The sequence below is a fragment of the Cebus imitator genome, unplaced genomic scaffold, assembly GCF_001604975.1.
Source record: "Cebus imitator isolate Cc_AM_T3 unplaced genomic scaffold, Cebus_imitator-1.0 Scaffold118, whole genome shotgun sequence".
NCBI lineage: Eukaryota > Metazoa > Chordata > Mammalia > Primates > Cebidae > Cebus > Cebus imitator.
The window spans coordinates 702,582-715,221 of record NW_016107433.1 but is presented as its reverse complement, the minus strand read 5'-3'; the positions used below and the strand labels follow the sequence as shown (position 1 = coordinate 715,221).

General features: G+C 42.7%; 1 protein-coding gene across 1 annotated transcript in view; it reads right to left on the bottom strand.

The window, feature by feature from the left end:
- LRRC36 (leucine rich repeat containing 36) overlaps positions 1-12,640 on the bottom strand; it is a 51,144-nt gene that overhangs the window by 3,711 nt on the left and 34,793 nt on the right. The window contains exons 8-11 of the mRNA XM_017539219.2: positions 10,584-10,882; positions 6,357-6,522; positions 4,266-4,411; positions 2,738-2,861 (exon numbers count right to left, since the gene is read on the bottom strand). Coding sequence (XP_017394708.1) covers positions 2,738-2,861; positions 4,266-4,411; positions 6,357-6,522; positions 10,584-10,882 — 735 coding nt within the window. The remainder of the gene's footprint in view (positions 1-2,737; positions 2,862-4,265; positions 4,412-6,356; positions 6,523-10,583; positions 10,883-12,640) is intronic.

The window sequence follows — 12,640 nt, the reverse complement described above, 5'->3', positions numbered from 1 at the left end:
GTAGTTTTAGTAGAGACGGGGTTTCACCATGTTGACCAGGATGGTCTCGATCTGTTGACCTCGTGATCCACCCGCCTCGGCCTCCCAAAGTGCTGGGATTACAGGCTTGAGCCACCGCGCCCGGCCTATAATCGTGCTTCTTAAACTTTTTTTTTTCTTTTGTGATGGAAAAGAGATGCACTCCCAGGCTGGAGTGCAATAGCTTGTTCTCGGCTCACTGTAACCTCTGCCTCCCAGGTTCAAGTGATTCTCCTGCCTCAGCCTCCCAAGAAGCTGGGATTATAGGCGTGTGCCACCATGCCCACCTAATTTTGTATTTTTAGTAGAGACAGGGTTTCATCATGTTGGCCAAGCTGGTGTCGAGACCTCAGGGGATCCGTCCACCTTGGCCTCCCAAAGAACTGAGATTACAGACGTGAACCACCATGCCCGGCCTTAAACTTTATTTTGCTTACAAGTCACCTGGGGATCTTGCCAAAAATAGGTTTTAATTCAGTAGGTCTGAGGTGAGGCCCCATTTGTTTAGCGCGTTCCCAGGTGATACTAATGTGGATCACATCTTGAGTAGGAGGGTTCCAGAAGATGGAAAACAAGGCTGCAAAAGCTTGTTTATCACCAGTAAGCCAAAATACTATACTGGGCCTCCTGGCTGAATGAAAGTAAGAATCTAGTGGATAAATACCTACCTTTAATTTCAAAGTAGGTAAGTGGAGACTGATACCTTGATTATTCAAGCTTGTGGGTAACAGATACTGCTAATATTTATTTATTTATTTAGTGCTGAGATTTAGCAATGGAAATTCAGTGCTTCCATATCAGAACTTCAAAATCAAGTTCTTCATATAAATCCATATACCTGTAATTTGCTTAAGGGTGCTGAGCTAGTCTGTCAAGGGCAAACTTTATCTAAAATACTGGCCTAAACTATACTGATAATAAAGTAGTACAATCAAGATTTAAATAGGATATTATTTTTCACTTATCACAATGGCAAATTTTGAAAAAATGCCCAGTGTTGTTGGCAGGGTGGATTGAAGGGGTATTCAAGTACACTGCTGAGGTGAGTGTAAATTGAAACAACTTTCTTGGGAGTTATTTATGTAACAAAAGCCGCAAAAATATCCCATTCTTTGACCCATTAATTCTACTTCTAGGACTGTCTCCTAGCAAAATAGTCTGAAATGTACCAAAGATTTCTGTATATAGACATTAATAGCAGCATTATTTATAATAGTATAAATATTAGATATTAGGACTCTCAGCTCCATCAAAAGGGAAGAACGTTAATCTCAGAAAAGCATTTCGATTCTAGGGTCTTTTCCGTCACTTCAGGTCCTTCTTTTGAATGTTTAGAAATTATTATTTTAATTTGTTCTTTCATTCTCTAGTGAAGGAATAGAAATTATTTAAAATTATTTATATTCTAACTATTATATAACCATTATAATTAATGGTAGCTTTATAACAGCAAACATTAAAAACAACTCTATAGAGACTAAATAGATATGGTATATTGCTGTGATATTGTAGAAATGCCTATACTATGAAATTAATAACATTAGGATGTAGAAATCAGGTCTGTGATTACTTGGGTCAATAGAAGGCAAAACTGACTACACAAAGGTATGAAGAAATTTTCTAGCAATGTTCTGTATTTTGATTGAGATCAGACTTAAAATGTGTGCATCTAATTGTATGTAAAAGGTTTTTTAAAACCAGGACACAGTTTTATTATTTATTATTATTTTTTGAGAGGGAGCCTTGTTCTGTTGTCCAGGCTGGAGTGCTTGGCTCACTGCAACCTCTGCCTCCTGGGTCAAAGCAATTTTCCTACCTCAGCCTCATGAGTAGCTGGGATTACAGGCACCTGTCACTATGCCCGGCTAAGTTTTGTATTTTTAGTAGAGACAGGGTTTCACCATGTTGGCCAGGCTGGTCTTGGCCTGAGTTCAAGTGATCCGCCTGCCTTGGCCTCCCAAAGTGCTGAGATTACAGGCGTGAGCCACCGCACCTGGCCTATTTTTATCTGTGTTTTCTTGAGACAGGGTCTCTCTTGCCCAGGCCAGACTGCAGTGGTGTGATCAAGACTTACTCTAACCTTGAACTGCTGGGCTCAAATGATCCTTCTGCCTCAGCCTCTTTGGCTCTATAGGTACACACCAGTGCCTGGCTAATTTCTTATTTTTTATAGGGATGGGATCTCACTATGTTTCCCAGACTGGTCTTGAGCTCCTGGCCTCAAGCAATCCTCCCACCTTGTCCTCCCAAAGTGCTGGGATTGTAGGTGTGAGTCACTGCACCTGCCCAGCCACAATTTTAAATTTGGAGTTAAAAATATACAGAGAGGTAAGGTAGAAGAAAATATACCGAAAACACTAATGGAAGTTATTGCTGGATTATGGGGTTATATTTTCCTTGTGTTTTCCAAACTTTCTACAAAGAACATGTTCTTACTGCTATAATCACAAAAACATGTGTCATTCTCAAAATTAATGGCAATAGTAACAACATTTGTACATGATATCCACTGACAAGAGCTTCATCTGGTAACTCAAGCCACCTGCATTACAATTCTCTGAGGCAAGATGATTGTTTCCGTTAACTGCCAGGAAAACTGATGACCAAGTAGGCCAAAGGCAGCCACATGAGCTAGCATGATGAAGGTTACTAAATGGGTCATCTATAAACAAACAGTTGTCTTGAGAGGTCCCATCTATCATGGCTTTCCTCAACTTACCATAAGTATGTGACTGTTGCCTGCTCACAATTGAGATGGCAGCACCTTCCTCCAACTGTTGAATTTTTTCTGACAAAATGAGGTTTTCCTCCAGCACTCTGACCAGTTTTTGCTTCAAACTTTCCTTTAGATCAGAAAACAAAATACAAGTACATTAAGAATCTGACATTCTAGGCTGGGTGCGGTGGCTCACCCCTGTCATCCTAGCACTTTGGGAGGCCAAGGCTGGTGGATTACCTGAGCTCAGGAGTTCAAGATCAGCCTGGGCAACAGGGTGAAACCCAGTCTCTACTAAAATATGAAAAAATTAGCCAGGTGCGGCAGTGTGTGCCTGTAATCCCAGCAATTTAGAAGGCTGAGACAGGAGAATAGCTTGAACCCGGGAGGCGAAGGTTGCAGTGAGCCAAAATAGTGCCACTGTACTCCAGCCTGGGTGACAGAATGAGATTCCATCTCAGAAAAAAAAAAAAATCTGACATTCTAAGGCATGTTTATAGAACTGAAAGCTCTTTACCTCTATTTAGTGATAAACTTAATGGAAGTCAGCGTCTCTTTCTCACTAAAGTTTTAATTTATTGGTAAATACAACTCAAATGCAGTAAACAAATTTATCACATGGACTAGCAATCTTTCTTATGAGTTATCTACTATTGCAGAACAAATGGTCATTTTGACAAGTAGCCAGCATTCTTAGTCAACTATCTAAAGTTTCTAGAACTGAACTTGGTGTCTGAAAATCCTTTAATGTTAAGAAAAGCAGCCAGGTACAGTGGCTCATGCCTGTAATCTCAGCAGTTTGGGAGGCCAAGGTGGGTGGATCACCTAAGGCAGGAGTTCGAGACCACCCTGCCCAAAATGGTGAAACCCCGTCCCCACTAAAAATACAAAAGTTAGCCAGGTGTGGTGGCAGACACCTGTAATCCCAGCTACTCGGGAGGCTGAGGCAGGGAGAATGGTTTGAACCCAGGAGGCGGAGGTTACAGTGAGCCAAGATGGCACCACTGCACTCCAGCCTGGGTGACAAGAGTGAGACTCTGCTTCACCACCCCGTCAAAAAAAAAAAAAAAAAAGGAAAGAAAAGAGAACAAAGCATGGGGATATGTCCTTCTTCCTCTCCTGAAGCCAGTAGGCTGATGCTCTAGAATGGACCCTGGCCCCTGGTTCATGTCTCTCAGCTTCATTAGAAGGGAGGAAAAATAATCCCAGATACATTTGCTGGGATCAAACCAGAACCTTCAAGAATATGATCCTGAACATTTCCACTCTAGGGTGTTTTGGAATTTTTGTTCATTTGTTTCTTCTCATTTTGAGTCTTTCTTTAGAATTTTTGGATTAGGGTTAGAATGAGGGAGTCATCCCTGCAGAATTTCCAAGTTGTCCCTGTTCTCTCAAGTTTTGTATTCCTGCTATGCCCACACTTTTGCCATGTTTTGGTTAGATGTTTGTGGTGATGCTGATCATTAGGGCACAGAGATGTTCTTGTCCTGCTGCTCTGTTTTTTTTCTAAAGGAATATGAGAGGGGCATACCATGTCATTAGGGACCAGCTGCCCAGCCTCCTTCAGTTCAACCTCCCTCCTGCAGAAGGCTTTCGTCGTGTCTTCAGGATGTGAGCGATACCTCGGCTGAGAAGGAGCCGGGACTACCAAAGACAGAAGCAAATCTCGGGCAGGACCTGCCAAAAATTCAGGATGGGCACATGGGCCAATCTTAAAAGCTAAAGCATAGCATTCCCAGTGAGTAACTACCAGCTCTCTGGATCAAGTAGGGTAATCTAATATCTCCTTTTTACCAGAATTTAGTAAGTGACTGAGAGAGGTGTTTTTAAGAGGACAAGAAATTATAGGCCAGGCACAGTGGCTCATGCCTATAATCCCAGCACTTTGGGAGGTCAAGGTGAGGGGGAATCACCTGAAGTCAGGAGTTTGAGACCAGCCTGACCAATATGGAGAAACCCATCTCTACCAAAAGAAAAAAAAAAATAGCCATGCTTGGTGGTGGGTGCCTGTAATCCCAGCTACTCTAGAGGCTGAGGCAGGAGAATTACTTGAATTTGGGAGGTGGAGGTTGCAGTGAGCCGAGATCATACCACTGCACTCCAGCATGGGCAACAAGAATGAAACTGTCTCAAAAAGAAAGAAAGAAAGATAGAAATTATATCCTATGGAGAAATATCAGCAGCCCCTTGTGAGTGCATGATTTCTTAATCATTGTTTCGTGGCCCTGGGGATAATTTCCTAAAAATGGAAGCAATAGGTCAACATGGGAAGGAAAATAACTGTGTTAGGATTTCCTCTTCTGTATGTCCCTTTAGACTTTTTTTTTTTTTTCCCCTAAGGTAGAGTCTCGCCCTGTCACCAGGCTGCAATCTCAGCTCACTGCAATCTCCACCTCCTGGGTTCAAGCCATTCTCCTGCCTCAGCCTCCAAGTAGCTGAAATTACAAGTGTGCACCATCACACCCAGCTAATTTTTGTATTTTTAGCAGAGACAGGGTTTCACCATGTTGGCCAGGATGGTCTTGATCTTCTGACCTCGTGATCTGCTCACCTCGGCCTCCCAAAGTGTTGGGATTACAGGTGTGAGCCACTGCGCCTGGCCTAGACATTTTTATGTGTTTTTTCCCCCCCACCAAAAAATGCTAACTCTCCTCAATTTTTTTTCCCCAACATTTTTTAAAAGTTGTTTTTCAAGGCCAAGAAACTTTCAAGCCTCTAGGTTCCACCCCCACCCCCGAGACAGAGTCTTGCTTTGTTGCCCAGGCTGGAGTGCTATGGCATGATCTTGGCTCACTGCAACCTCTGCCTCCTGGGTTCAAGCAATTCTCCTGCCTCAGCCTCCTGAGTAGCTGGGATTACAGGTGCACACCACCATGCCCAGCTAATTTTTGTATTTTTAGTAGAGATGGGGTTTCACCATCTTGGCCAGGCTGGTCTCGAGCTCCTGACCTTGTGATCCACCCACCTCAGCCTCCCAAAGATTACAGGCATGAGCCACTGCACCTGGCCAAGTTTCTAGTTTTTACTTAAACTTTTACCACCCCCAAAAGTTCCTTATTCTTCTATTAAATAGCCAGTAAACATGTTAAGGATCAAAAAGAAAACAACAACAAATAAATGCACGAAGCCAACATTTACAAAACTGTTTTCCACCATGTTTCTAAAAAAGAACCACTAAAGAGAGTCCAGGTAATTTACTCATTTGAGTTTTTCAAATCATAACATTCTAACAGTCATCTCAAAACTCTGATGATCAAACCCAATTTCTGTTGTATTCATTATTGGCACTTTCCCAAGGATCATAAAATCTTAGAAAAAATTAATATAGTCACTAATTTACACATCTGGTTACTCTCTATATTACCAAAAACTACCAAAAATTCACAGAAGGAACAAAACGATCATTATAAAACAACTGGAAAAGGTGATGCTTCTTTAAAATAATGAAAAAGAATATAAGAAAAATGCAGACTTGTTAACTATGGTGTCTCTAAGATGTTTCAGGATGCGATCATGAGAACAACTTTTCTTGCAAGTGAAGCGGGCTAAGTGGCTTTTAGCAGAACACAGAGCAGAAGCGAAGTCCAGCTCCTCTCCAGGGACAGAGAATGCATTCACTTACCGAGAAATTTCTTGTTGAGGAGGAGGGAGCCGGAGCCATTCCAGTGCTTATCCACAAGCTCCAGGAGCTGTCTGAGGACAGTAGCCACATGGGGGGTTCTGGCAGAGATTGGGGGACTGTGGTTTCCAGGCAAACCATGCAAACTATCCAGGTCACTAGAGAGAGGCTCAAGAGAAAAAAAAAAAAAAAAAAAAAAAAAAAAAAAAAAAAAAAAAAAAAAAAAAAAAAAAAAAAAAAAAAAAAAAAAAAAAAACAATAAAAAAAATAAAACCCCAACCATTTGTCATTCTTTTTTTTTTTTTTTTGAGACGGAGTTTCGCTCTTGTTACCCAGGCTGGAGCGCAATGGCGCAATCTCGGCTCACCACAACCTCCGCCTCCTGGGTTCAGGCAATTCTCCTGACTCAGCCTCCTGAGTAGCTGGGATTACAGGCACGCGCCACCATGCCCAGCTAATTTTTTGTATTTTTAGTAGAGACAGGGTTTCACCATTTTGACGAGGATGGTCTCGATCTCTTGACCTCGTGATCCACCCGCCTTGGCCTCCCAAAGTGCTGGGATTACAGGCGTGAGCCACCGCGCCCGGCCCCCCCATTTGTCATTCTTACACAATAAGGGAAGTAAGAATTTAGACATTTAGATTTTTTTAAAAGTAAAAAGATGATTTCATCTTTCAGTTTGGATTTGAATGGCATTTATGCCCAAGACAAAAACATAAGATATTCAAGGATAATTTCAAGGTAACAGTATCTTCTATCACAATTTTTAACAGAAATTTTCAGGCTAGGCACAGTGGCTCACACCTGTAATCCTAGCACTTTGGGAGGCCGAGGTGGGCAGATCACTTGAGCTCAGGAGTTTGACACCAGCCTGGCCAACATGGTGAATCCCCGTCTCTACTAAAAATACAAATATTAGCCAGGCATGGTAGTGGGCGCCTGTAATTCCAGCTTCTCAGGAGGCTGAGGCAGGAGAATTGCTTGAACCCAGGAGGGGGAGGTTGCAGTGAGCCAAGATTGTGCCACTGCTCTTAAGCCTGGGTGACAGAGCAAGGCTATGTCATAAACACACACACACACATACACAATAATAATAGAAATTTTCAGAAGAAAATTAAAAATTTGTTATTTGACACCTACATCTATGGTTCAATGTTATATAACAGAAAGATTAAATTGCAGAACATTTAAAAAATAGTTTTTACAAAATAAATGGAGGAGTAATATAATAAATTATAACTCAAAGTAAGCTTATATTCAATATATTAATATATAATAAACATAAATATTCTATAATATTTAGGACAGGGTCTCACTCTGTACCTAGGCTAGAGTGCAGTGGTGTGATCTTGACACACTGCAGCCTTGAACTCCCGGTTCAAGCGATTCTCCTACCTTAGCTTCCCGAATAGCTGGGACTACAGGTGTGCATCACCATGCCTGACAAATTCTATATTTCATTTGTTTATTTATTGAGATAGAGTCTCACTCTATTGCCCAGGCTAGACTGCAGTGGCATGATCTCTGTTCACTGCAACCTCTGCCTCCCAGGTTCAAGCAATTCTCGTGACTCAGTCACCAAAGTAGCTGGGATTACAGGTGTGCACCACCATGCCCAGCTAATTTTTGTATTTTTAGTGGAGATAGGGTTTTGCCATGTTGGCCAGTCTGCTCAAAAACTCCTGGCCTGCCTGGAGTGATCTGCCTGCCTAGGCCTTCCAAAGTGCTGGGATTACAGGCATAAGCCACCATGCCTGGTTATTTTGTTGTTGGTGGTGGTGGTGGTAGTGGTGGTGTGTGTGTGTGTGTTTGAGATAGAGTCTTGCTCTGTCACTCAGGCTGGAGTGCAGTGGCCTGATGTTGGCTCACTGCAATCTCTGCCTCCCGGGTTAAAGTGATTCTCCTGCCTCGGCCTCCTGAGTAGCTGGGACTGCAGGTAACATGCCACCGCATCTGGCTAAGTTTTTGTATTTTTAGTAGAGTCGTGGTTTTACCATGTTGGCCAGGCTGGTCTCAAACTCCTGACCTCAGGTGATCTAACTGCCTTGGCCTTCCAAAGTGCTGGGATTACAGGCATGAACCACTGTGCCGGGCCCAGGCCTGCCTTAAAGAACGAAACAAGGCTGGGCGCGGTGGCTCACGCTTGTAATCCCAGCACTTTGGGAGGCCGAGGCAGGTGGATCACGAGATCAAGAGATCGAGACCATCCTGGTCAACATGGTAAAACCCCGTCTCTACTAAAAATACAAAAATTAGCTGGGCATGGTGGCGCACGCCTGTAGTCCCAGCTACTCGGGAGGCTGAGGCAGGAGAATTGCTTGAACCCAGGAGGCAGAGGTTGCGGTGAGCCGAGATCGTGCCATTGCACTCCAGCCTGGGTAACAAGAGCGAAACTCCATCTCAAAAAACAAAACAAAACAAACTTAAAAAATGCTTAAAAATTTTTGGAAATTTTCTGACTTACACCTTTCAGAAATTAGAGTATATTTCTTTTATACTCAGCAGCTCTCTTAAAGCTTTCCATAAAGAGAAAAATAATGTCTAACAGAAAAAAAGAAATAGGAGTTTTTAAGGTCTAGAACAGCACATTGAAATTTTAACATTTACTTATTTATTATTTTTTTTTTGTAGAGAGAGGGTCTCCTATGTTGCCCAGGCTGGTCTTAAACTCCTGGCTTCAAGTGATCCTCCACCTCGGCCTCCCAAAGCATTGGGTTTACAGGTGTTAGCCACACTATCTAGCCAGATTTTAACAATAGAACATGAAATAGAGGTTAAAAAAATTTCCTAGAGCATGTCTTACTAATATAACATCCCAAATATGCGGTTTCTGGATCTTTACTCTAAATACATTAACACACAGTTAGTGTTCTTGTCTGGTAAAATAGGCGTGAGGGACTGAGACTAAAAAGAGGCCAAAAAACTAAACAAAACATTACAAGACTGCCCCCTTTGGTGCACAAAAATTATAGCTACTTCCAAAGTTCTGAAAACTGAATAGAAAGTCTTTAAACAGTAAAAAAACAAAAACCCTGTAAACCCACCTCAATATGTAAGATTTCCAACAACTGAAAAATAAGTAACTAGAAATGGCTGTTTTTGACCAAGATCTACTGCTTCCTTACAGGGCAGTAAATGATTAATTGACAGATGGTTTCTATGGCAAAGGTTCTTGGGTCCAAGGGAAGAGAGGACCCTAAGAGCTGGGGTTCCTCTAACCACATGGATGGATCTTCCTTATGATGGAAGTAGAGCCTGGAGAAAAATGAACATTCAAACAGACAAGAAAGGAGAGTGGAAGGCATTCTCCTTGAGGGATGTATGCAAAGGCTGGAGCAAAACTTAAGAACTGATAATGATAAAGTTTTATTGTATGACACTATCATACTATGAGATTTTGTAAAATGAATTATATGTATATTGTTTATGTGGGACAGATTCTTGATTTTTCATTCTCTGAACTACTTTCAGCTAAAAATTCTTTGGATAATCTAATTCATCTGCTTGCTGTTACATTGGGAAAAAAATTTAAATCATTTTAACTTCTAGACAGAAAAGCAAAGCAATGCTTTTATTATTATTTTTTATGAAACTGAGTCACTCTGGCACCCAGGCTGGAGTGCAGTGGCACAATCTCGGCTCACTACAACCTCTGCCTCCCAGATTCAAGCGAGCCTCCTGCCTCAGCCTCCTGAGCAGAGTAGCTGGGACTATAGGCGCACGCCACCACACCCAGCTAATTTTTGTATTTTTTTAGTAGAGACAGGGTTTCGCCATGTTGACCTGGCTGTTCTTGAACTCTTAACCTCAGGTGATCTACCCACTTGGCCTCCCAAAGTGCTGGGATTACAGGCGCACACTACTGCACCCAGCCTAAAGCAATGCTTTTATACGAACTATTTCAAGTTAGTCATGTGTGGCAGAAGCAAAAGTGTAAATATGATGAGGCTGTAAACACAGATACTACAAAGATCAGTCTTGAGCTGGAAGTAGATCAGGGACAGTTCTCCCTGTGATAGAAGAGAGAAAATGGCAGGAGTGGAGGAATGACTTTCCCAATGGCAGAAGACTCAAAAGCATTAACCTGGCAGTATTAGCCACCAGTCTCTGAAAATCTCTTTGAACTTTTAGCCCTGTTGGTCAGAACCACCTCCACTCCTAACAGAACCCTTATTCTGGTCTTGAACCTGACATGTTTCTTGCACAAACACAAACAAGCCAACACTTGCCTCGCTGCCTGTAGCATCTCGGAAACCATGCTTGGGATTCAGGTTGGCAAGAATATTGTCCTTCCATTTGAATCCTCTCTTCGATGGGCTTAATGACCTCTTGGTAAAAATCTCTCTGTCTTCTGAAGTCCCAGGAGACAAGAGCAGTGTCTGCAGAGGAGTTGCCCTGTTTCCCAGGACAGCGTTGTTTGAGACAGAACCGTGTGCTGGTGTTAAATCGCCGAAGCTGGTGGATAATTGTTGCTCTACATTGACGAGTAAAGCAGGGTCACTATTAAAATGGGTTGTGGCATACAGATCTGTGGAGGAAACAGGCTGAGAGATGAACCAGCCCTCTGACTCCCTCATGTCTCACTTCTACCCATACCTGGCCTGTACTCCAAGGGTCATAATAACCACTCCCTAGCATATACCATCAACTCTCTGACAAAACTCCAACTCTGATGGCTGGGCGTGGTGGCTAATGTCTGTAATCCCAGCACTTTGGGAGGCTGAGGTGGGTGGATCACAAGGCCAGGAGTTCAAGACCAGCCTGGCCAAGATGGTGAAACCCTGCCTCTACTAAAAATACAAAAATTAGCTGGGCATGGTGGTGGGCACCTATAATCTCAGCTACTCCAGAGGCTGAGGCAGAGAATCGCTTGAACTTGAGAGGTGGGGTTGCAGTGAGCAGAGACAGCACCACTGCACTCCAGCCTGGGTAACAGAGCAAGACTTTGTCTCAAAGAAAAAACCCCAACAAAACCCAAACCTCCAACTCTGGTTAAATCCAATCGTCCACATGTTCCAAGCCTACATCAGAGCAGGGGGACATAGCCGGAGAACAAAACGCATCTGTTCTGACCTTTCTCACTTCAAACTCATGACCACTATTGTAATTGCACTCTTAATGGTGCCTAGTTCTTCTAATTTTTTTTTTTTTTTGAGAGAGTCTCGCTCTGTTGTCCAGGCTGGAGTGCAGTGGTACAATTTCAGCTCACTGCAACCTCTGCCTCCTGGGTTCAAGATATTCTCCTGCCCCAGCCTCCCAAGTAGCTGGGTCTATAGGCATGCACCACCACACCCAGCTAATTTTTGTATTTTTAGTAGAGATGGGTTTTCACCATGTCAGCCAGGCTGGTCTTGAACTCCTGGCCTCAAGTGACGCACCGGCCTTGGTCTCCCAAAGTGCTAGGATTACAGGCGTGAGCCACCATGCCCAGTCTCTCCCAATAGACTCTGGTCAATTTACTCTTCTATTCTCTGAGACAAATATTTCACATCTCTCTTCAAACTTCCAACACCTTCTCTTCCCTCCTTACTCCCAGGTCCCAACCTCCTTTATTTCACGGAGAGGCAATCAAAGAAAACATCTAAGTGATTACACCATCAAATCTACCAACTCACCTGTATTTGTATTAATAAATTATCTGCCTGTCTTCTTACAATAGATGAACTATCTGTACTTTTATCTAAAGCCAGACTCTCCACTGGTGGACTGGATTCCATTTTCTTATAATGGTCCCTTTTCTCCCTGGCATCATTAGTTTTTCCTCTACTAGATCATTTCTACCAGGATCTCCTTGACTCCGTCCCGTCTCCAGCTATAGTTCCATTTCTCTGCTTCTGTTTACTACAAAACTCCTTGAAGGGGTTGATATGGGTTGGCCATGTCCCCATCCAAATCTCATCATGAATTATAGCTCCTGTAATTCCCACATGACATGGGAAGGACCTGGTGTGAGGTAACTGAATCATGGGGGTGGGTCTTTCCCATGCTGTTCTTGTGACAGTAGGTCTCACAAGATCTGATGGTTTATAAAGGGGAATTCCCCTATACAAGCTCTCTTGCCTGCTGTCATGTAAGATGTGACTTTGCTCCTCATTCACCTTCTGCAATGGTTGTGAGGCCTCCCTAGCCATGTGGAACTGTGAGTCAATTAAACCTCTTTCCTTTATAAATTACCCGTCTTGGATATGTCTTTATTAGCAGTGTGAGAACAGACTAAGGGTTGTCTGTATTCAGTAACTCTACTGCCTTGCTTCCAATATTTTCTTTTCTTTTTTTTTTTTTTTTT